Raw genomic sequence first — 26,339 nt, 5'->3', positions numbered from 1 at the left:
TAAGTGCCGTCACTCCAGAAAACTGGAAACAAGCAGTCAGACATGCCGAAGAACTTCAGGAACACGACACGAAGCAAGACAGAGCAATTGAAATGTATGTGGATTCATTCATCATACACATTTCAGAAGGCTCCGATGAATTCTCCGATGAATTTTCGGACTAAATATCAGAGAGAGGATTATGCCTCATGGGGAAACCTCTATAAAAAAATGCGCCTAGACTTTTACCTCAATGGTGGTGTGGAAAAAAAGCCAAAATAATTTCGGAAATACACTACTTTTCAGAGAGAGAGAGAGAGAAAAAAAAATACGGAAGTAAGTGTGTGTGTGTGTGTTTTTACCTCTATCTATCTATCTATCTATCTACCTACCTACCTACTTCCCTACCTACCAACTTACCTACCTACCTTCCTACCTACCTACCTACCTACCTACTTTTCAGAGAGAGAGAAAAAAAATTCGGAAGTACACTATTTTTCAGAGAGAGAGAGAGAGAGAGAGTGCGAGTAAGGGGCGAGGATGGAGAGCGGGCTGGTGACATGTGGAGACGTGGCAAGACTGGGGGAATCCCAGTCAAGCCCCTGACCACACCCTGGCGTTCATTTCTTGCTGCGGCCACTATAGCCCAGTTGTACAGCGCAGACTTGATGATGTAGCGGCGAAGGTTTTCCAAAGTCCGCTTCCCTCGAGTGTCACATCCTTCCCTGCACTCGTCCTCGTCCTCGAGAACAACCATCACCTCGTCCAGGAACTTCCGACGGTACAAGCGCTTTGTTGCCACGATCACTCCTTGGTCCATGGGTTGAATGAGAGCAGTCGTATTAGGTGGCAGAAACATGCACCTAATACGGCCATTCTCAGCAACCAAGTCCTTGTCGCACGGGTGGGCAGGTGCATTGTCGAGGAGAAGGAGAGCCTTTACCTGGTCGCGAGGAATTCCCAGTCTTTGTCTGGTACTGGATGACCTCCTTGACGAAGTGACGGTGAAACCAGTCTTTGAAAATCACAGCTGTGAACCATGCTTTCAAAGAATGGTACCATACGACAGGAAGGACATCCATCACCCCACGAAGGCACCGAGGCTGCTTTGCACGGCCAACAATAACGTGCTTAAGCCGGTGCATGCCGTTAGCATTGGCACAACACAAAGCAGATATCCGTTCCTTAGAAAGCTTGCGGCCAGATAAACACTTCTCCGTCTCATCGGCTAGAGTGTTCGTTGGCAGCGAGCGATAGAATAGGCCAGTTTCGTCTGCGTTATAGACTTGACCGAGAGTGAGGCCCTCCCTGTCGATCAAGCCTTTCACCTTGTGCCGAAACTCGTCAACTCCATCCTCGTTAGCGTCCAATGCTTCGCCATGTGCTTTACGGTTGGTAAGGCCATGTCGCAACTTGAACGCGAAGAGCCAACCCTCGGATGCCTTGAAGTCTAGGGCGTTGTGAAGCCTTGCAAACTTCTCAGCAGCAGCCTTCAGCTCCGTTCCACATACCATCACACCAGTAGCACGTTGTTGTCGGTACCAAATCAACGTGGATCAGTCGATTTCTGCAAACTTGGGGGTAAACATAGCCTTCCTTTCCACGTTGCGTTTGCTTCTTGACGAGAAGTCAGCCGTGTACTGCATGAGTTTGTCTCGGGAACGTTTGATATCGAACAAAGTCGACCGGGCCAGGTTATACTCGTGGAGAATGCAGGAAGAAGACCAACCCGCATCAACTTTCTCCAATATCTCCCTCTTCTTTTCCAGAATCAACACCACTCTCTTCCTTTTCTCAGGTGGCGGGGCCATCATCACACACTAAGAGGAGGCCCGAGAGCAGCAGGAGGCCTTGCAGCAAGTACAGCACCACCACAAAAGCGAGCACGTGGGCAGCCATTGCGAAGAGTGTAGGTCCAGTCGCGGTGAGAGACAGGCGGGAAGTGGGGAGGATGCAGCGGCACTCTATCGGACGTCGGAGGAGTGACGAACCAAAACAATGCTCTCCCGCGGCGCGCGCGGCAAGTTCAAATTACGTACGGAAAAAAAAAAAAAATAAAAAAAAAAAAAAAAAAAAAAAATGGGGGGGGGATGTTGGATCCCAGGACGATAAGGTCCGGGTAGTGGGGATGTTCGGTTATTGGGCATCCGGATATCAGAGTGATTTCTGTTTATATATACACTGTAATATCCGGACGCCCAATAACCGAACATCCCCACTACCCGGACATAATCATCCTGGGATCCAACATTCCCAAAATGGTCTGGAAAAAAAAAATAAAAATATTTTTTTTCCCATCCGTAATTTGAACTTACTGCGCGCGCCGTGGGAGAGCATTGTTTTGGCGCGTCATTCCTCCGACGTCCGATAGAGCGCCCCTGCATCCTCCCCACTTTCCGCCTGTCTCTCGCCGCAAGTGCATGCTCGTCGCAATGGCTGCCCACGTGATCGCTTTTGTGGTGGTGCCCTACCTGCTGCAGGGCCTCCTGCTGCTCTCGGGCCTCCGCTTAGTGTGTGTGATGATGGCCCCGCCACCTGAGAAAAGGAAGAGAGTGGTATTGACTCTGGAGAAGAAGCGGGAGATATTGGAGAAAGTAGATGCGGGGTGGTCTTCTTCCCGCATTCTCCGCGAGTTTAACCTGGACCGGTCTACTTTGTTCAATATCAAGAGGTCCCGAGACAAACTCATGCAGTACACGGCTGACTTCTCGTCAAGAAGCAAACGCAACGTGGAAAGGAAGGTTATATTTACCCCCAAGTTCGCAGAAATCGACCGATCCACGTTGATTTGGTATCGACAACAATGTGCTGCTGGTGTGATGGTATGTGGAACAGAGCTGAAGGCTGCTGCTGAAAAGTTCGCCAGGCTTCATGATGCCGTAGACTTCATGGCATCCGAGGGTTGGCTCTTCGCGTTCAAGTTGCGGCATGGCCTTACCAACCGTAAAGCACATGGCAAAGCATTGGACGCTAACGAGGATGGAGTTGACGAGTTTCAGCACAAGGTGAAGGGCTTGATCGACAGGGAGGGTCTAACTCTCGGTAAAGTCTACAACGCTGATGAAACTGGCCTATTCTATCGCTCGTTGCCAACGAACACTCTAGCCGAGGAGACGGAGAAGCATGTACCTGGCTGCAAGCAATCCAAGAAACGGATATCTGCTTTGTGTTGTGTCCGTGCTAATGGCATGCACCGGCTTAAGCCCATTGTTGTTGGCCGTGCAAAGCAGCCTCGGTGCCTTCGTGGGGTGATGGATGTCCTTCCTGTCGTCTGGTACCATTCTTTGAAGGCATGGTTCACAGCTGTGATCTTCAAAGACTGGTTTCACCGTCACTTCGTCAAGGAGGTCAACCACTACCAGACGAAGACACTGGGAATCCTGAGCGACCAGGTAAAGGCCCTCCTTCTACTCGACAATGCACTTGCCCACCCGTGCGACAAGGACTTGGTTGCTGAAAATGGCCGTATTAGGTGCATGTTTCTGCCACTTAACCCCTACACCGCGGGCTTGTTTACCAATGACTTGCGTGTCCCGCGGGGTTATTTGGGCTCCGACAGACTCTCAAAAAATATTTGCCAAAAATCAGTTATTAGTCCTAGAATAATAAAATTATATATGCTTATTGCACATACCTTCAGCTTTCTCCTGGAATGATTGTTGAGCCTTCGTCAGTTTCCGTAGGACTTGTGGAGACCTCTGAAGTAAGGTAACTAAGTCTCCACTTTACACTTCCCGACAACCCGTTATATGATTACCACAGCCAGATACAAACACTATAAACACTATTCTACCATTTTCAAGTAGTTTGGGATCCATACTAAAAAAAAAAACACTGTGAAAGCAATGGAAATTACGAGCGCGTCTGATCGCCGCACTTGCGCTAGTTCGCTCTAGGCACTCTGTCATTTATTATTCATAAAACCCCTCACACTTTATATTTCTATTACTATATCACACTTATATATGTCTGGAGTCTTTCTCCATAAGTTTCCTTCAGTTGTATTATTTTATTGTCACTGAAGTCATTCAATTTTTCAGTCAGTAAAATACGTAGAGAGCCACGGATTCACTCTCACTGTTATAACATAAATTATTTGTACTCATATCCTTATATTACTAATTACTTACATTACTATTTACATTTTCTATTATATTTTCAATATTTACCCTTCTATTTTACTTACAATATGTTATTCACTGTCACTTTCAGTAAGATAAAACTATAATACACTGTTCAATCATATGAACTGAACATCCATTGCTTTCACCTGCTATTTACACATTATTTACACATTATTTCCAAATAATTCTGCTTCCACACTTGCACTGTTAGAACTGCTTCTGGCTGTGATAATCGAAGAAGCAGGTTACACAGAGGGGAACCTGGCATTCAGCGCACTGCCAAGAGGTGCGTTTATGCTCAGGTGTGCGGCGTGTGGTATGCACACATACCTGACACCTGCGAATCGCAGCCTTCCTTTTCCCTGTGGCAGGCATTAGCTCAAGTCTGTGCCGATCCATATACGCCCTCTGCTCAAGTCGGTTGGGAAGTGTAACTGGATGGCGCCTTGGAGTTGCTGCTTGCACCCTACCATATTTTTCCAGGAGCTGCTGGACACAAGTCCTGGCGAACAACCTCAGGGAGAAGGACTTGAGTGGCTTTACCTTCATCTTGTACAGGATGAAGGCGTTCAGCATCGTCATATCTATGAGATGCAGAAAAACTTTCCTGTACCACCTAGTATTCTTCCTGAGGCAGTCGATCTCACCAATCATCATGTCGGACTTGTCTACCAGCCGCATGTTTATATTATAGTCCAACACAGCATCAGGTTTCATCACAGGTTCGCCTGTCCTACGGTCGACCTTCCCACTGTCTCTCATCTCCCCCTTATGTACGGTGGTGAGCATGTGCACGACTCTCTTGTCATGCCACAGTATTGCCAGCATCTTCTCAGACTTGCGTAGGTGCACGTCTCCTCGCTGCGAGTTTCCCGCCTCTGGGAATTTGGGGAAGTTGGCACGATTACTTTTCACAGTGCCGCAGGAGCCAATGCCGTGCTCAGAAAGGTATTTGGCAAGTTTCGGTGCTGTATAGTAGTTGTCTGTATACAGCACATGATTCCCACCAAAATACTTTTCTAGGAGCACTTTCGCTACACAGCCTGAGAAGCCAAGGGGGTGTGTTTTATCGAGATCGACAGTGTTGGCTGAATATATGACGAAGTCAAGGATGTATCCCGTCTTACAGTCGTACAGTACAAAGAACTTAATTCCAAAGCGATGGCGTTTGCTTGGAATGTACTGAACAAACCGAAGACGTCCTCTGAACAAAATCAAGGACTCATCAATGACAACCTTCTGAAATGGGTGGAAGAATGACATGAACTTATCCTTCATTCTGTTCAGAATCTCCCGGATCTTCCAGAGTGGGTCGGTTTGGGAAGGTACATCATTATCGGCAAAGTGCAGGTTTCCCATGATGTTCCGGAAGCGATCTCTGGTCATGTACTTGTTGAAGGTTGGTGAGGGTAGTAAGGGGTCCATGGACCAGTATTCTTCCAACTCATGCTTCTTGGAGTGTGGCATAAGAAGCATGAGGGCAAAGAACACATACAGCTCCTGCACTCCCAGCATGGTCCACTGTTGCATCTTGGCTACACCTGTACCACTAGCAGCACGTTGTGATTCAAACCTGTTGGTCTCATCACATATGTGCTGCATGACTTCGTCATCTAGGAAGGCCAAAAGGTAGTCGACACACTCAGCATTTTCGTCCATAGTGAAGGCAGGCTGAACTCCTGACGAGCTCTCATCGAAAACCAGGTTTTCGGGGACAAAATCTGACCCTTCCGTCCACGCGAAGGCGTCCAGGATTCCCTGGCGTGGCGGTGGAGGGCTGGTGGTGATGGTGGTGGTGGAGGTTGGCTGAGAGGGAGGCTTATCTCTGTCAAGGTCACTCTCACTGACCCTAGGTTGCTGTACAGCACCAGCAGCCCTTATCCTACTAGCTACACTACTTTTCACTCTCTTAGATCTACCTCTACCTCTACGGCCGGCCTTCACTGTTGATGCTGGTGGTGACTCCGACGACAAAGACTCCGGAGATAACTCAGCCGACGATGATGACGAGATGAGTAAAGTGGGGCTCGGGGAACGGGGAGGTGAATGCACTCGTGACTCATGGCGGGCTGGGTCACGTGGGGGCATTGTTCTGGGGCTAACACACCGCCTTTTCACTCCCTTCACAAATTCTTGTCCTTCCTGCACTAAAGGCTCCTTTCCCTTGGAGCTAGACACTAATTCACTGGTAGGAGCACTTGTTGTCGCTGTTTCTGGCGCGATAACTTCACCCAGCTCATCACACGATTCACCGGAATCGTCAAAATCGCTGTCCATTATTATCATGGACAATTCAGCAAGTTCTCGTGCCACTGCAGAGTCACTGAGGCCTTTCCTGCTTGCCTCAACACTTTTCTTTGGCATAGAGGTCACGGGGCCCTTTGCAATGGGCGCAGAAGCGGCAGGAATGGCGGGGCGCGAGTGCGACATGTTGTCTCTGCAGTGGAGGACAAGGAACTAAATGCCGCGGCTTATCTGAGAAGGGAAGGGTTGACAATGACACTTTAGGCTGACTGCTGCTAACTTACAGGCTAATTTTTTATAGGTAGAAAATCTCGGCAATAAATAAAGAAATAGGTAGTTCCAGGTGAATGTAAATGTCAATTAGGAATCTCCCTTCCTTTCTGATATATATTTTTATTACAGACATCGACTACAAGGCATAAATCAAAGGGGAAATTACCGTGGTAATGTAACGAATGAATGCACGTGAGGTTTTGTCAGGTGATAATTAGCCAATTTCTGGAGTATAACACTATCACTTACCTGTTTTTTTTTTTGGTATATATTATTGGGTAAAAATATAGGGCATAGGGCTTATTTCAATGGATGAAATCTGCGGAAAAAGAAGGGGGAAATTTCCGTAGCGTAGCGCGGCGTGGGAGGTGAGAGGAGAGGGTAATGGAGGGCAGGTAGGGAGGGGAGTCACGAAGGGGGTAAATTATCTGAGAAGGGAAGGGTTGACAATGACACTTTAGGCTTACTGCTGCTAACTTACATGCTAATTTTTTATAGGTAGAAAATCTCGGCAATAAATAAAGAAATAGGTTGTTCCAGGTGAATGTAAATGTCAATTAGGATTCTCCTTTCCTTTCTGATATATATTTTTATTACAGACATCGATTACAAGGCATAAATCAAAGGGGAAATTACCGTGGTAATGTAGCGAATGAATGCACGTGAGGTGTTGTCAGGTGATAATTAGCCAATTTCTGGAGTATATCACTATCACTTACCTGTTTTTTTTTGGTATATATTATTGGGTAAAAATAAAGGGCATAGGGCTTATTTCAATGGATGAAATCTGTGGAAAGAGAAGGGGGAAATTTCCGTAGCGCAGCGCGGCGTGGGAGGTGAGAGGAGAGGGTAATGGAGGGCAGGTAGGGAGAGGAGTCACGAAGGGGGTAAAACAGCTAAAATGTCAACAATGGATGGGAGTACAGATGAGATTTGGAGTGCTGATTAGTGTTGGACATTGGCAGTACTGATAGATGATACAAGCCACCACTTGAGAGCCCGGGATAATTCAAAATAACACAGAATCACAAAAGTGACGCCCCGCGGTATGATCCATTGTAGCCGAGCGTCACGAAAGTGACGCCCCGCGGTTAAGGGGTTAATACAACTGCTCTCATCCAACCAATGGACCAAGAAGTGATCGTGGCAACAAAGCGCCTATACCGTCGGAAGTTCCTGGACGAGGTGATGGTTGTTCTCGAGGATGAGGAAGAGCGCAGGGAGGGACGGGACACACGAGGCAAGCGGACTTTGGAAAACCTTCGTCACAACAACATCAAGTCTGCGCTGTACAACTAGGCTAGTGCATTTTTTTTTTTTTTTTTAATGCGAGGAAGAAGGAACCAAAGGCCAAGAGCCCGCAGTAACAGTTCCCTCCAAGAGAAAAACAAAATACAATAGAGAGCCAAATTCAAGATCCGATCATTTTCAGATGCCTGGACACACTACGTTTGAAAGACTGGAGATCATAGGCAGGAGGAAATACAGACAGAGGGAGACAGTTCCAGAGCTGACCTGTTGCATAAATGAAAGACTGGAAGTAACGGTTAACTCTTGCATTAGAGAGTTGGACAGAAAAGGGATGAGAGTTTGCTGCCAGACGGGTGCTACGCGCCCGTCGTAGAGGTGGAGGAATGCAAGCAGACAGTTCAGAGGAGCAGTGACCATTAAAGTAGCGATAGAAAAGAGATAAAGATGCAACAGTGCGGCGAAGAGACAGAGGTTGAAGGGAGTCAGTAAGAGGAGGAGAGTTAATGAGACGAAAAGCCTTTGACTCAACCCTATTGAGAAGAGCTGTATGTGGGGAGCCTCCCCACACATGAGAGTTGTACTCCACACAGAGGCGGATAAAACCCCTGTATAGAGTCAACAATTGTGCAGGGGTAAAGAAAGAGCGGAGTCGGCTTAGCACACCCAATCTCTTGGAAGCAGATTTTACAAGAGATTTAATATGATCTTTCCAAGATAAGTCCCGAGTAAATGAAACCCCAAGTATGTTCAAGGATGATGCAGGATTAAGCTGAATATTATTAAACATTAGTGGGTATACCTGTGGAAGATTTTGTCGGGTTGACAGGTGTAAGAACTGAGTCTTAGATGCATTAAAGACAACCATATTATTTTTACCCCAGTCAAAGATATGAGCCAAGTCAGACATTAGGTGTGCCATAGCCTCATCCCTTGTTTCTTGAAGTAACTGTTGAGATGGGCGTTGCGGGAACCGAATGGAAAGGTGAAGGGTGGAGTCATCAGCGTATGAGTGGATAGGGTTAGATGTACAGCTTAGAAGATCATTGATGAATAAGAGGAAGAGAGTTGGTGATAGGACAGAGCCCTGAGGAACACCACTGTTGATAGATCTAGGAGAAGAACAATGGCCGTCTACGACAGCGGCTATAGAACGACCAGAAAGGAAGCTAGCGATGAAGGCACAGATAGAAGGATAGAAACCGTAGGAGGGCAGTTTGGAAATTAAAGATTTATGCCAGACTCGATCGAAAGCCTTTGAGATGTCAAGTGCAATGGCAAAGCTTTCGCCAAAGTCCCGAAAGGAGGATGACCAGGAGTCTGAAAGGTAGGTGAGAAGATCGCCAGTGGAGCATCCCTGATGGAACCCATACTGACGATCAGAAAGAAGGTTGTGATAGGAAAGATGCCTTAAAATTTTTTTATTAAGAATTGACTCGAAAACTTTTGAAATACAGGACGTTAAAGCAATTGGACGATAATTGGAGGGTTGGGACTGGTCACCCTTCTTTGGGACTGGCTGAATGAGAGCAAACTTCCAGCAAGAAGGAAAGGTACAAGTTGACAGACAAAGGCGAAATAGTTTGCCTAGGCAGGGTGTAAGCACAGAAGCACAGTTTTTGAGAACAACAGGAGGGACCCCATCAGGCCCATATGCCTTGTTAGTACTGAGGCCAGTAATGGCAGAAAATACATCAACTGAAGAAATTTTAATGACAGCCAAGAGGAAGTCAGAGGGGGGAAGTGATGGAGGAACAGCACCGGAATCGTCTAAGGTGGAATTGGAGGAGAAAGTCTGTGCGAAGAGATCTGCTTTATCAGTAGAAGAAATAGCTACAGAACCATCAGAGTAGAAAAGAGGAGGGAAGGATGATGAGGTAAAGTTGTTAGAAAGATTTTTGGCAAGGTGCCAGAAGGAGCGGGAAGAATTCGAGTTGGAGAGTTGAGAGCATTTAGTATGGATGAAATTATTTTTAGTAGAGCGAAGAACAGACTTAGCACGATTCCGGGCAGAAACGTAAAGATTATGTGATTCAGGGGTGGGTTGGCTCCGGTACCTTTTGTAGGCCTTCTCCTTGTTGCGGACAGCATTAGAACAAGCGTGATTAAACCAAGGCTTTCTTGCGTTAGTCAAAGGATATGAGAAAGGAATGTATGCTTCCATGCCCGAGAGAATAACCTCCGTAATGCGCAAGGCACACTCAGATGGCTCACGGCCATGGAAGCAATAATCATTCCAGGGAAAATCAAAGAAGTACTGCCTGAGGGCCTCCCAGTCCGCAGCTCCAAAATGCCAGAGACGACGTTTCCCTGGAGGGTCCGCAGGCCGTACTGGAGCGATAGGACAGGTTAAGGTAATCAGGTTGTGATCGGAGGAGCCCAACGGAGAGAAAAGATTAACAGAGTAAGCAGAAGGATTAGTTGTGAGGAAGAGGTCAAGTATGTTGGAGCTCTCTCCAAGGCGGTCAGGGATACGGGTAGGGTGCTGTACAAGCTGCTCTAGGTCATTAAGGATAGAAAAGATGTAGGCTTGTTCACCAGGTGGATCCGTGAAAAGAGAGGAGAGCCAAAGGTGGTGGTGAACATTGAAATCTCCAAGAATGGAGATTTCAGAGAAAGGAGAAATGGACAGAATGTGTTCCATCGTAGAAGTAAGATAGTCGAAGAATTTTTGATAGTCAGTAGAATTAGGGGATAAGTAAACAGCACAGATATATTTAGTCAGAGAATGACAGGAAAGCCGAAGCCAGAGTGTGGAGAATTCAGAAGAATCAAGTTCAGGAACACGAGAGCAAGATAAGTCGTTGCGTATGTATACACAACAGCCACCTTTGGCTTTGAAATGAGTATAGAGAAAGTAGGAGGAGGAGGAGGAGGAAGTCCCTGTGAAGACTCTGGAAAATGGTTGGTCTCGTCTGCTTCTCGGAACAGATGTGGAGTACGATTTTCTAGGTTTTGACATGGATGACTTCCATGCACGGTTACATACGCACGGCGACGATATAGATGTGGATGATGTTCGTGAGTGGTTGGATGACGACGAGGGCGATCCTGGGAATCAGACGTTGTCTGATATCAAGATCGCATCTTTGGTTGCAGGCGTCAGTACCGAACTTGAAGATTCCGACGATGAAGGCGATGATGATGCGGACTCCTCTCAGCATGACACTACTCCAGCCATCCCCAAGCTGAGCGCACTCCGGGAACATCTAGAGTTCGTCCTAGACTACCTGGAACACCCAGACTGCGACAGGGAGATGTGGCCCTTGGGACTCGTGGAGGAAGTGCGTGCTTTTAGGCAGCACATCATCAATCGTCAGAATTGTCGGTCATTGCGTCAATCAACCATTGACACCTTTTCAGGCCCGTGACCCCCGCTGTGCCCAGCCCTGGCTCCACTCCGTTGCCTCCCCAAGACAGGCCCTCATGCTCCGAGCCACAGCCCAGCACATAGCCAAGGTGGAGTCACCGCTCGACCTGAGTTTGTGGCTGTCTTCAGAGTCGTCTGCAGTGGGTACGCCATCACCACGACCCAGCGATGCACCCCTAGGTCACCTGCCAGTGATACTCTCAGACTCTGACAGTGAAGAAACAGCAAGAACTTCTCCACTAGACCACACGGGAATTTTGAGTGTTGTGCAGTGAAAAAAAAGTGTGTTGTGTTAAGGATTTAAAGTTGTGAGAGAAAAGACTCTATAGAAACAAAATTTAACATAAATAGACTTGTTTGTTTTGGATTTGGAAAATTATAAGAATGGGAAAAGTTAAAGTGCAACACTTAGTACGTTACAATGGAGCATTATTTAGACAAAAGTGCACACTGTGAAGAGAACGGACTTGTGTGTGTTATTGACTAAGGTCAGTGCAAGACTTCAGGAACAGTGTACTGCAAGTGCTTCAGGAAATCGTTCTTACTGTTAGAGTCCGAGAGGAGGCGGTTATTCATCAAGGTGGCCAGGGACTTGCTGTAAGTAGCCAGAATGTTTCATACTGTACTTTTTTCCATACCATACTTACCTCACTTCACTCTTTAATGTCCTTTATTGGTGTGAATAGGGTGTTAGTAGCTATGCATGTGCAGCAGGAATGTGTTTTTCTGAGTTAAGCTAGGTTAGGGTCCATAAGTACCAGAATGTTTTTTTAATGTATGAACATACTTCTAAACCCCCATTTTATGTTTCTTTTACATTTATTTCAGTCATTTATGTGCCTTATTGGTGTGATTTGGGTTTTACATAGGTGCTATGCATGTCCAGAGGGAGCTGTATAGGTGTTTCTCATGAGTTAGGGTCCATAAGTACAAGTACATAAGCTGGGGCCCAATATCCGGACAAAACTAATAACCGGACCTACCTATGGCTCTATTACGTCGGACATTGGAGTGATTACTATATATATATATATATATATATATATATATATATATATATATATATATATACAGTAGAACCTCGGTCCTCGAACACAATCCGTTCTGGAAGGCTGTTCCAGGACCGAATTGGTCGAGGACCGAACTAATTTTCCCCATAAGAAATAATGTAAATCATTTTAATCCGTTCCAAGACCCCAGATGCTTACCTATTTAAGTTTCAGCACTGGTACCAGTGCTTTCCTTGACGAGGTGACTGTATATTTCTCTTGCCTTTTCACAAACTATATACTCACTAACACTGTCTCCTGCTAACCGTTTCTCATTGATGAAGATAAGCAATAATTTTTCCACTTCTTCAATTATTTTCCGCACTACTTTCCTCTTTTCACTGCCAGTAGCGGTACTGGATGAACTTGCTTTCTTTGGAGCCACTATTAGGGGCTAATACTGCACTGAATCAAGATAAATGTGAAGCACAGCAGGACGACCACGTTGACGAACAACAAAGGTGGACACTGTATATATATATATATATATATATATATATATATATATATATATATATATATAATATATATAAATATATATATACATATATATATATATATATATATATATATATATATAAATATATATATACATATATATATATATATATATATATATATATATATATATATATCTGTATCTATATCTATCTATCTATTGCCAGACGCCTCAATCCCGTTTGGGGTGGCCACAAACAAATCGCCTCCAAGTCGCCCTGTCCCCCGCCATTTCACTCCCCTGCTCCCAACTCACACCCCCCTCTCTCATATACCTCTCCACCCCATCTCTCCATCTCATCCTCGGCCTCCCCCTCCCTCTTTCCCCCTCCATCTCACTCACATACACTCTCTTCGTCAGTCTTTCACCCTCCATCCTCTCCACATGGCCAAACCACCTCAGTGTGTTCCTCATAACGCTTCCTATTACATCCACATCCACACCACAACGCTCCTTTATATCCTCATTCGTCAGCCTGTCTCTCCATGTGACTCTCTCTCTCTCTCTCTCTCTATATATATATATATATATATATATATGTTTATATATATATGTTTATATATATATATATATATATATATATATATATATATATATGTTTATATATATGTTTATATATATGTTTATATATACAGTAAAAGTCCAATATTTCGTCATCCAAAACCCCGGCAAATCTGACATTTTGACAGTTTTGAGAAATAGTCCCATTTACGAAAATCTCCGATCGTTCGGCAGATTCTCCGATTTTTTTCGTCAGTCTTGAAATTCTCCATGAGGCTCGCCAGCTAGCTACCCGCCTTTACCCGCCTTAGTGAGTGAGATAGTGAAAGTGATGGAACGAGTCTACCACTGCCATGAAGCTCAGAGGCTAGCTCTTTCTCCTATAGCATAAAGAGAGGACAAACATGTAGTGAGTCTAGCATGGGAAAGAGAATCTGTTTCGCCATTCTTCCGAGTTGTTGCCGTGCTGCTGCCAACTTCTCTTGATTCTTCTGTGTGCTTTGTGAACTTCATACCGAAATACCTCTGAAATTACTATTCGAGTGTGCTGTAAGCACCGTAACATCAGACAGGAGCTTTGTAACACCTGAGTGGACCAGCCGTGTGTTGTGAACAGTATAAACATCTTCTGCGTGCTTTGAAAATGGCCTCCACGCGTGGAAAGTTAACTGGTGTTAGCAAGAAGCGTACACATAAGATGTTGACTATTGCTCGGAAAATTGAGCTGTTGAAAAAATTAGAGGCTGGCATGAGTAGGAAACAGATTATGGATGAGTTTAACGTAAGCTCCTCTGCTCCCTCCTCTCCATCACAAACAGCAGTCTCTGAACCTCAAGCTCTACTGCCGCAGCAACAGGGAGAAGAGTCCTTAGAGCCTGTTGCAGGACCCTCTACTGCTGGGGACTTCTTCCAGCAGTAGCAGACTCCAATCAACCCCTTCTATTGTACATATGTAAATAAGGAACCTAATATAAGTTTAGGTAAGTGCATGTGAACTTGTAGGCCTACTGTACCATTACATTTATATACAGTATGTTCACTAATTTCTTTATTTTTCATATTCATGTATAGTACTGTATTCATTACAGTATTGTACAGTATCAAACAGTATACAGTACTCTCTCCAAACACATTTGTAATGATGTGAGTAATGATGATAGTGTTCTCCGAAACATATAAGGTACTGAGTGGGTAGGGTTTTCGATAATTCGGCAATTTTGATATTTCGGCACTTGCCTGGTCCCATAGATGCCGAAAATTCGGACTTCTACTGTATATATTTATGTAAATATATATATATGTATATATATGTGTACATATATATATATATATATATATATATATATACAGTATATACACACACACACAGTATACAGTGGGGCACCAATTTTCGCGCCTAATTGGGTCCAAAAATAATGCGCGAAAGTGGAATTAGCGAAAGTTGGGGCATTGTCTTTATGGCAAAAAGGCTAATTGGTTCCCGGTTATCCTAAAGTAACATCAGATTTTCATTTTCACTTGCAATACAGTACATCAAATCACTATTGTACATTGCATTGTGAGATACAAACAATAAAAACTGTACAGCACACATTATATGAGGAGAAACATACCACAGAGACCAGGTTGAGGTGTTTAATGGATGTTGGGGGTAAGTATCCGAGGCGCGTTTCTTCACTCCAACACGATACTCTCTTTTAGCCTTGGCCTTTCCTCCCGACTTTGAATGTCCCGGCCACTTTTTATCACCACCACTGCCTCCCGGCCCTCCCCCCACACCACCAGGCTCTCCCCCCACACCACCAGGCCCTTTCCCCACACTACCAGGTATAGTAGAGGCCATTGAACCGTGAGAATCCAACACAATGGAGCTAGCACGCTCGTACACAATGGCGGGAATGGGTGGACAGAGTGTTGACATGACGTCATTCAAGATGGCGGTGGGTTGCGGGCGGGCGGTGCAGGAAATTCAAAGTTCAAAATATTGTCCCAAACCCAAAATTTGTGCGCGAAAATCAATTTTTTTCAAGAGAAAGTGGAAGTTAGGGAATATTTGGTGCATGCCGCGAAAGTGGATTCCGCGAATCCTGCTGTAGCGAAAGTTGGTGCACTACTGTGTATATATATATATATATATATATATATATATATCGGCATATACACCACAGGTTAGAGATTGTCAGGTGTGACAGGACAGATCTTGCTGGTGTCTCTTGAGTGTGTGGAAGATTTTTGTTACTTGGAAGACATATCATGTGCTGGAGGTGGGGCTGGATCTAGCAGTGTGGCTGGAGTGAGGAGTGATTGGAAGAAGTTCAGGGAGCTGTTGCCTCTCCTGGCATTGAGAAACCTCTTCTCTCTGTACTAAGGGATCTTTGTATGTGGCATGTGTTAGGAGTGTAATGCTGTATGGTAGTGAGACCTGGGGAGTAAAAAAAGACAATGTTCACAGGCTCCAATGTAGAGAAATGACAATGATCTGGTGGATGTGCAGTGGCTCTTGAACATGAGGCCTGAGGAGACTAGGTTTATGATGGAAGAGTTAAGAGGATAGATGGGACTGGAGTGTACTGTATTGGTCTTGTAATGAGGAGAGGTAGACTGAGGTGGTTTGGGCATGTGGAGAGGATGGAAGATGACAACTGGGTGCAGAAAGTGAGAAGTGTGAATGCTGGGGGTAGGGATGTGTGAGGCAGGTCGAAAAAGACCTGGGACAAGGTCACAGATTGTGACCTCAGGGATAAGGGACTGAATACGGAGGCTGCCAGAGATCTAGCAGCATGGTGAGCCTCCATTAGGTGACCAAGGCCAATGCATGCAAGCATGTTGGAACCTTTATAAACAAAATGAAATGAATCAGTAGACAGATATTATATTACTGTAAATAAAACTATTAAAAATATGAAAATCATGCATTCAGAACATTAACCTTGCTTTATGGGAACACACACATGTACTATGGGATATTATAATACAGAAGTTGAATATACAGTACCTGGTTAAGGTTAAAATCAGATTCATTCATTGCAAGTGGCATAAGCAGTTCCCCTACAGGTGCTGTGATGCTGATGCTGAATGTTCTACCAGCAGCTAGGAGGTCAAACACAGCTGGTTGTGTGGTATCATTGAAATCTACTCCAAGTGTCCCATACAATGTGGTGTCAGGATTTAGTACAGCCATTCCTGCAAACTCGTGCAAAGCCATTCCAGGAGCCAGCTTCTTGCTTCCTACAGAAATGTCACGAATTTCCTCATTGCTGCAGTTGGTGAATGACAGCTCCACGGATGTCATGCGAGAAGAGTAGAGGTGAGGGGAGCGTGTAAAACGACATGCCACTGACAACCCACCACCACTGATTCTGTTCAGCACTTCCTGAGTTGCAGTTGGCACAAACTTGGCTGATGCAGGCTGAATGGATGCTCCTGGTGGAAGTGGTTGAACTGGTTGGCTGGAAGGAGAAGGGGTGAGAAGGCCACCTAAAGATGGTGTTAAAACTGGGGTATCCATGGCAGGAGGTGTGTCATCCAAATCCAATAGTAGGTCCAAGTTACTACGATTTCCAGATGGCTGAGCTGAATCACTTTTCTTAGTTCCCGGGTGGCTCTTGGTTTTTTTGTTCTTTACATCATGAATACCCCTACCAGAATCATCAGATTCATCCTCACTTGAGGATTCAGTACCTGACGAAGAGGATGATGAAGAGGAATCACTGTCTTCTGTACCAGAAGACTGAGAGGAATCATGCTTCTCTGACTGCTTCTTCATTCCAGTGTTTGATTTCTTTCTAGCCTGTGGTTCTCCTTCACTTTCAGATTCTTCATCATCACCACTGCTACTGTTTGAGCTATCACTGCCACTGCTCTCACTGCCACTATCACTCTCACTTCCACTTTCACTTTCATCTTCAGTCTCATCTTCAGGGGAACTTTCATCTGAATAGAATGACTTTGCTTTGGGAGGCTTGCTTTTCTTCTGATGTGTGGGCCTGTGGTGGTTCTCTGGAGTGAAGGAAACAGGCACTTCAACACACCTCACACTGGGATCTGGGGCCACCTCTGGGAAATCTGGCAGGTCTTGGTAACCTGAAGCCCTAGCATTAATCAGGTGGGAGAGGGTGCTCAGCTGAAACTGGTCCCGATCTGAGGAGCACAAAATGATTACCAACATTAACCCCTAAAAATCCTTGAGAAGCTCAATTTCAGTACATGCAGTGAAAAGCTACTGTATCTACAACCCAGATAATGCTAATACATACAAGAAAAAAACCTTTATTACATCATTCCTGCCTCACCAGGAAATGTATGGACCCAGGACGCGGCTACTCACTCCATGTACCCCAATCATTGCTTGGATTCAACCCTTTATTGCAATACATCCACTTGGAGTAATTTAATCCACTAAACCACTAGGTATTTATTTGTAGGTTAAATGGATAGCATCCAATGTTATGAATAAATTCCTGGGTTACAGGAAACAACTGCAGACTCTGGATACACACCTAAAGTGTCAACCCTAGGGTACTATCCGGGTGGAGTCATCACGGGCAATGATCCATATTCCAATATAATTCTAATGTGTTAACCAACCCTGTCTTTCTTGACCTGCCTACCAGACCTTCTGTAACCACAACTAGATTACACACATTCCTCCTAGAGGTATAGCCTACTGCACAGAGGTAAAGCAGACATAAAACAGTTGCATTACATAGGCTTAAGTGAATAAAAAGTGAGCAGAAAATAAAATAAAATAAAATAGCCCCCACCTTGCCTACTGAACCCTCTATAATCCCAACCAGGCTACAGATATGTTAAGAGCCCAGCCTACTATTTAGAGGTAGCAAAGATATAAGACAGTGACATTAATGAGGTTTACAGGAATGAAAAATGGGAAAAAACTAACCACATGGTGGCTTCAGCTGTAAGTGGCCCAAACACCAAACACCACTGCAATAACACCATACTAGGTAATTTTTCCATGCAGCACCTTGAAAGAGATTCTATGTATGATGATCCCTCATATCCAGAGCATTTAATGTGTTTGGGAAGCCACTCAGTGTAGTATCACATGCATCGAAAAGACATAAAAAAAGAGCTAAATAGGTAATCACATAAAAAGAAATCTGCATTAGCCAAACATGGATAACTGGCAACCAAGCTGTACACTTTTGCTTACAAAACAAAGGTCCAAACCTTTAAAACTTGACTGCTGTACTGGAGGAGGTTTGGTAGCCAGAAATATTTTCTTGGCATGTTTGGCAAGTTTGTTGTCTTCATGACCCTGAGGAGGGAAGACAAGGGCGCGAGTGAGACGAGCACGGTCACGGATGTCATAGTTGGTGTCATACTTGGCCAAATTGTACACATACTGACACAGCAGGCGGGTTTGCTTTGGGTTGCTCAAGAACAGCTTGGTGGCTAGTGTCAAGATCTGCAGCTTCACTATGTCATCCTGAAGAATAAAAAAATGGAATGATTGCATAAATGACTTGTATCACTACCACTATTCTATTCCTTACTCAATTTCCCATACTAATAGCTGTGAAAATCCAGTGCACATTCATTTTATTATTATTATTATTATTTTTCTCACTCAATGTAGTGCTGCTCTCAGGTGTCTGTCCTTTCCTCTCCTCCATCCTTCTTTCCTTCCATCCTCTTCTTTCTTTCCTTCATTCTTTCCTCGTCCTCCTGCCTACAGGTGACTTTACACTCTCTCTTCTGTCTTTCTTTCCTTCATTCTTTCCTCTTCCTTCTGTTTGTGGGTGACTCTATACTGAGTGTCAAGTCAAATGGTTTCCTGTACACCAGGAAACCATTTACTATGCTGGGTGGTAACCATATAACCAAATTTTGACACCTGGTGGTTTAGTGGGTAATTATGGCGCTCCAATCAGTGTGAGCCTGTGTAGGTTTATATCCAAGGGATGGCTGGGGCTTATTGCTCATGTAATGCCATTCAGGAATGAGTGAGGGTGATCACTCTCATCTTAAATGCCAGGGCCAACTTGCCTAGCCACGGGCTCCTACACATCTCATGGGGCAACGTAGGATTGGATGATGATGGATTATTATTACTCTGCCCCTGAGAAGTAGTAGTGGTGGCGGCAGCGGCGGTGGTGGTGTTCATCATCATCATCATCTACCTATCTATCTATTGCCAGATGCCATAATCCCGTAAGGGGTGGCAATTCGACTCTGAGTTATTTGTTTTACAGGGAGGGGCACTAACCCTCCACCAACCCACTTGCTGACATGTAGGGAGCACATATGGTTTGGTTATAAGGTTACCACCCAGCGTTGTAAATGGTTAGCATTGTAAATGGTTTCTTGGCTTACAGGAAACCATTTGGCTTGTCACTCAATGTAAAGCCACCTGTAACGGAAAGAAAAGCAATAAGAAGTGATGAGAAAGATGGGAGAAACAGGAAGAGAGGAGGGCAGGTACAGAAAAAGAATGATAAAGGCCAAGGAAGATGTAGGCAGCACTACTACTATGATGATGATGATGATGATTATTATTATTAGAGTATTATTATCACATGTATGTATGTATGTGATTATAATTATTACAGTATTATTATCACATGTATGTATGTATGTGATTATAATTATTACAATATTATCATTATTATCATCACCATCATCATCTCTGTTGTTGCTATTACTGTATTATTATTATTATTATTATTATTACTATATTATTTTCATTATTATTATTATTATTATCATTATTATTATTATCCATCCATCCATCATCCAATCCTACACTGCCCCATGAGGAGCGCAGGACCCCGGAGCTAAGCAGTTGGTCCCAGCATTTAAGATGAGAGTGACCAGCCTGACTCATCCCTGAGTGGCATTACATGAGCAATCAACCCCAACCATCCCTTGGATATAAACCTTCACCGGCTCAATCCGATTGGAGCGCAATAATTACTCACTAAACCACCAGGCACCAAAATTTGGTTATATGGTTACCACCCAGCATAGTAAATGGTTTCCTGGTATACAGGAAGCCATTTGGGTTGTCACTCAGTGTAGAGTCACTCACAGGCAGAAGGAAGAGGAAAGAATGAAGGAAAGAAAGACAGAGGAGGAAGTGTAAAGTTACCCGTAGGCAGAAGGACAAGGAAAGAATGGAGTAAAGGAAGACAGAAGAGGATGGAAGGAAAGAAGGATGGAGGAGAGGAAAGGGCAGAAACCCAACAGCAGCACTACATATTATTATTATTATTATTATTATTATTATTTAAAAACATGAATCACAAAAGACAGCTCCCAGGTAAAAGCTTCCTCTCCCCCCCCCCCTTAGCTTTCAAAGGTACAGGGATATTTATTCAGGAAATGCTTAGCATGAATGGTATGGGGGTATGCACCACAGCCCAACATCAAAACTAAGAGGAGTAAACTTATAACCGGTTGTTGAATGAGGAGTATGACTGGGACAGGGAAGGTTTGGAGCCAGCAGATCCAGTGTCTGGTCCTTGGCCTTTGATTGATACTGCTACTGTGAATGAGGCAATAGGCAGGATGAGGGTGGGGAAGGCAGCAGGTGTGTCTGGGTTGACTGCCGAAATGTTGAAGGCCTCAGGTGACATAGGGGTGAGTTTAGTCACTGACCTGATAAATAGGATTATTTATGAGTGTGTTGTCCCAGATGATTGGCTGAAGAGTGTAATTGTAAATGTGTATAAAGGGAAGGGTGATGCCCTGGAAAGAGGAAATTATAGAGGTATAAAGCTTTTAGATCAGATAATGAAGGTAATGGAGAGAGTTTTAGAAGGTATGATTAGAGAAAGAGTGAATATTGATGAGACGCAGTTTGGGTTTATGCCAGGTAGGGGGACCACTGATGCTATATTCATTGTTCGACAGCTTCAGGAAAAATATATTGGTAGGAGAAGGGATCTTTGTTTTTGTTGATTTGGAAAAGGCCTTTGACAGAGTCCCTAGAGAGGTGGTGAAGTGGGCAATGAGAAAGCTTGGCTTGGAGGAGTGGCTGGTTAGGGTGGTTATGGCCATGTATGTGGGTGCTCACACCCAGGTGAGAGTGAATGGAGATTTGAGTGATGAGTTTTCCGTGAATGTTGGTGTGCATCAGGGGTCAGTCTTGAGTCCCATGTTGTTTATCATGGTACCTGAAGCCCTTTCACGTGACTTTAGAAATGGACTCCCGTGGGAGTTGTTGTATGCTGATGATTTAGTGTTGACTGCAGAGAATGAAAGAGAGGTGGAGGAAAGGTTTAGGAAGTGGAGAGATGGTATGGGGCAAAAGGGTTTAAGGGTAAATGCAGATAAAACAAAAGTGATGATATCTAGGGTTGGTGGCGGTACTGTCAGAGACGAGGGAGAGTGGCCATGTGCAGTTTGCCACAAGGGCGTGGGAAGTAATTCCATCTTGTGCAGTGTGTGTGATAAATGGGTGCATAAGAGATGTAGTGGTATCAGAGGTAGACTGCGAGATAATGCTGATTTTATGTGTACGGCGTGCCGGGGTGAGCAGGTGGAGATTCAGACATGAAAGGATTGAACTTGATGGTGAATCTCTTGAGTGTGTGGAAGAGTTTTGTTATTTGGGAGACATGTTGTGTGCTGGAGGTGGGGCTGGGGTGAGAATTGGTTGGAAGTTCAGGGAGCTCTTGCCCCTCCTGACATTGAGAGGGTTCTCCCTGCATGCTAAGGGGTCTTTGTATGCAGGATGTGTTAGGAGTGTAATGCTGTATGGCAGTGAGACCTGGGCAGTGAAGGAGGAAGATATACGCCGGCTCAGACGTACAGAAATGACAATGATTAGGTGGATGTGCAATGCGTCCCTGCGTCCAAGGCCTGGAGGGGCTGGGTTTACAATGGAAGAGTTGAGAGGTAGGATGGGACTGGAGTGTATTGGTGTTGTGATGAGGAGAGGTAGATTGAGGTGGTTTGGACATGTGGAGAGGATGGGGGATGATAATTGGGTGAGGAAGGTGAGAAGTGTTAATATTGGGGGTGGGGTTATGAGGGGTAGACCGAGAAAGACATGGGACGAGGTCATTAAGTGTGACCTTAGGGTTAAGGGACTGAACAGGGAGGCTGCAATGGATTGTGTGTCATGAGTCGGCTAGTGACATTGGCTTTTGTGGGAAACCGCGAACTCTAGCGGAATCCCAGTTTATCGTTCAGTTAACCGCTCATTCGGTCGGGAGTCTTTTCAAATCAATTTTTCATTGTCATAAGTGATCGTCTGTGTGTGAGACATTAGCGCTTCCGCTGAGCGATTTGTTTCGGGCGAGTTTCGCTCACTCTAGCCGTTAAAAATGCGGCCATAGCGCTCCTTTCTTTCCCATGAGTTTGACAGTCAAGTGTCTGTTGTGACGGAGTGAGGTTCTGTGCTCCAGCAGTGACAGAGTGAGAGGTCAGCTAGCACCCAGACTCCACTAGACTACAGCTCTCCAGGCTCCCACCCTTCGTTGGTGATACACTACATTCATTGACCAGTATTTCCTTTTCTTTTTCCTAGACTTAAGAGTTTAGTTAAGGTGCTTTTCCTAGGCGTAAGAATTTAGCTTTTGAGTGAGTGAGTGAGTACGATCTCTTTATCTGAATTCATTTTGTGATGTAACATTAAATTTATTTCTTTGTAGTCAATAAATTTAACTTCTTTTTCTTGAGCTTAATGTAATGTAAACTCGTGTTTAATTTCTCCACAATTAAGCTTATTTCCCTTATAGCTCCTAGCTTGCATAAACATTTGCCTTTTATAACTGGTACTTAGGCCAGTCTTGTTGTATTAAGCTTAAAATCCGTTGTGCCTTCTAGGAGTTACGCATCAGCAAGAACCTGATATTATTAATAGTATTAGTTATTTATTGTCAGGGGTGAAGTAACTTTCTCCAGAGGCTAACAGTACTAATTAGTCTCTGCTGTGTACTGTTGAGAAAGTTTATAAATTCTCGTTCTTAGAGAATTGTGCGAAGCAAGCCAGCGTAAAGTAATCATTACTTGATTTAGCAAGACAATTCTTGTTCCTGCTGTTCAGTATTATTGAACATTATCATTTAATATTTGCATTTATTTTAAAAACCCCGTGACAATTGACGACCTCATTCCAGGATATTAACTCCTAGCTCTAAAGCTATTCACGAGATAATACTCACTCGTTCATATTTAGGTATTTATCATTAAAGTTTATAGGCACAAGCTTACTGGTGTTTACCGTTAGTTTAGCAAGTGAATTTTTGCTTTATTAATCCACAGAGTACTTAACTCTATTTACTCCTTTATTCTTGGTAACGCCAGATGATTTTATTCGCTCCTGGGAAGTCGCCGTACCCATTGTGTTAATTATTGAGTCTTCCCAGTCATTTGCATTCTTGGATTATTCTTTGCCAGTTAACTAGATAAGACTGGTCACCACTAGCTTGTGTCTGTATTCTTTACTTGTGTTATTAGCATTCGTTTGCGAAGCAGCAGTCAGTACTCAGTTTCGGCTTGATTAGTAAATTAGCGTCATGGCTACCACTGTATTTTTACAGGAAGCCAAAGATATGGGTCTTACAGACCCAACTGAAATTAAAGAGTACATACTCTCACGGCATAATCAGAAGCAGCAGTGGGAGAACGATGCCCGTGAAGAGCGTAAGATTCAGCGCGAATACGAGCGAGAACAGCGTGAGGAACGCGAAAAGGAACGCTAATACGAACGAGAACAGCGCGAAGACGAGCAAGAACAGCGCGAACTCAACTTAGAACACGAGCGAGAACAGCGTGAGGAACGAGAGAGAGAGAACGAGAACACGAACGTGCTGAGTGAGAAGCATGCGAAAAACACGAATGTGAAATGGTGAAGCTCAAGCGAGATTCCTTGGCTTCAGACACATCTGGTGCAGTTGGTCCAAGCTCCACGAGCGTTCTCCCTGCACATGTCCTGGAGACCCCAAGCATCCAGCTTCCTTCATACAAGGAAGGCGAGCGAATCGAGCCATACATAGCTCGTTTTGAGGACATGGCAGACATGTATCAACTGGATGAGGCAGCTAAGCGGCTCCAATTTCTTAGTTTATTTGAGGGCCCTGCCCTCGATATTCTCCACAGAATTAGTGGAGACAATCTCACGTATGAGATGATGAAAGCTGCACTCATTAAGGCGTATGGTCGCACAGTAGACGACGCCAAAGTTCAGTTCATGCGAGCTCGTCTCCAAGACAAGGAGACAGCTGTTCAGTTCCTTGACCGTCTCACTGCTTACTTAGGTGAGTGGATGGAGAAAGATGAAACTCCTTCCACGCGTGAGGGGATAACTGACCTTCTGCTGCGAACACAGCTAGAGAGGTCGTGGCCTGCTGAGCTCATAGCACAGCTTAAGATCTGTCAGGTGAAAGATGCCAGCCAAATGGTAGAAAAGGCTGACGCATATTTCACTGCATACGGGTATCAAACTCGTAAGCAAAACACCTGGAACAGCAGAAAAGCTACTGCCAAGTCTGGGAAGCCATCTCAGACTGAATCCCAGCACCAAGGCCGTTCTCAGAGTAATGGCCAAGGTCCAAGCAAACAGCAGAAGGACCAGGGGCAAAACACTCAGAAGCCTGAGTGGAAGAGATACAACAAGTACCCTAACCAGCAGCAGTATCAGCCACGCAACCGATGTCGGGACTGTCCTTTTCACCACCAGCTTAAGTGAATAGGAGGCAGGAAGCAAATGAAGCCTTCATTCCTCAGCAGCAGCACGGTGGTCACGTCCCTACCAGTACGGGTTCTCCCCCACAGTTCACTAGTCCCACAGTGACAGTGAACCCCCCTCCACAGATGGCCAATGTTCCATCTCCACAGGCAGTGAGTACGACCCCTCAAGTATCAAATTCTCAGGGCACCATGTTTGCCGCATCAATTCAGCAGCCTCATGAGTGGCTAGCTGCTTACTCCACAGGCCCTTCCACAGGTGACAGTACCTTCCTTGTTCAGCCAGGGTTTGTGGGAGGCATTCCTGTGAAGGTCCTGAGAGATAATGGATCCTCAGGTTGCTCTGTCAAACAGAGTCTAGTTCGGCCTGAGCAGTACACAGGTCGACAGATCCATGCAAACCTTATTGATGGATCAATGAGATTGTTCCCTGAGGCATGTATCCCGATGGCATCTCCATTTTATACTGGTACGACACTCGCAGCTGTCATGCCAGAACCTTTATTTGACCTAATTATAGGCAATATTTCCGGTGTCAAGGATAGTTGCACCGAAGATGACGCTACTCAGACTTCGGCTACAGTAACACGAGCCATGGCTGAGGCTCCTGACTGTGTCACCCCAGTGACCATTGAATCACCGCAAGATCTGATGTGTAGCCAACTTGTTGTTCAAGAACAACATTCTGACCCGACACTTGCTGCCGTGCGGAACAAACAAAAGGGTCGAGTGATTAAGTATTCACAGGGAGGTCGAGACAAGTTCCTTCGCAAACAAGGACGGCTCTACCGTGAGTCACGAACACCCGAGGGCGAGGTTCGGCTGCAGTTTGTCGTTCCTGCCAAGTACCGCCTAGCAGTGTTATAATGGGGTCATTGTTCAGCCTCAGGAGGTCACATGGGCAAAAGGAAGACCCAGGGCCGTATCCGAGCTGACTTTTTCTGGCCAGGGATGGGACGAGACATAGACAGTTTTGTGCGTTCCTGCAGCGTGTGTCAAAGTACCACTAATCAGGGACATGTCCTTCCTGTGCCATTTGAAACCACACCCGTAATCTCTGAGTCAGTTGAGAGACAGGGCAGTGGTAATGTGGGTGTAGACCTGATGTCTCACCTACTAACTGCTTACTAACTAGGAACTGTTGTATGCTGGGTTCCGTAAGATAGGCGGCCTCAGAGATTTGAGTAATCCAAGGACCAGCCTGGTTCCCAGTTAAAAGTGTAGACCTGACGTCTCACTTGTTGGCCCCACAGGACACAGTATATCCAGGGCCTGTACATACATGTATACACGTGTTTCGTAGTTTAAGGGGGGAAAGTTCGAGAACCCGCAGAGGCGACTCGAGGCTGTGTCTGCAGACACACGAGCCCGAGTTTGCGTAAGGATTCTCAGCT

At 45.0% G+C, this 26,339-nt stretch overlaps 1 protein-coding gene across 1 annotated transcript in view; it reads right to left on the bottom strand.

Annotated features, from left to right (window-relative positions):
- rb (adaptor related protein complex 3 subunit ruby) overlaps window positions 1–26,339 on the bottom strand; it is a 539,541-nt gene that overhangs the window by 158,360 nt on the left and 354,842 nt on the right. Inside the window, exons 17-18 of the mRNA XM_080276000.1 lie at window positions 18,478–18,736; window positions 16,283–17,427 (exon numbers count right to left, since the gene is read on the bottom strand). Coding sequence (XP_080132126.1) covers window positions 16,283–17,427; window positions 18,478–18,736 — 1,404 coding nt within the window. The remainder of the gene's footprint in view (window positions 1–16,282; window positions 17,428–18,477; window positions 18,737–26,339) is intronic.

The sequence above is a fragment of the Coenobita brevimanus genome, chromosome 63, assembly GCF_032717465.1.
Source record: "Coenobita brevimanus isolate Jiangsu-jjx chromosome 63, ASM3271746v2, whole genome shotgun sequence".
Classification (NCBI taxonomy): Eukaryota; Metazoa; Arthropoda; class Malacostraca; order Decapoda; family Coenobitidae; genus Coenobita; species Coenobita brevimanus.
This window is presented reverse-complemented; position numbering and strand designations above follow the sequence as displayed.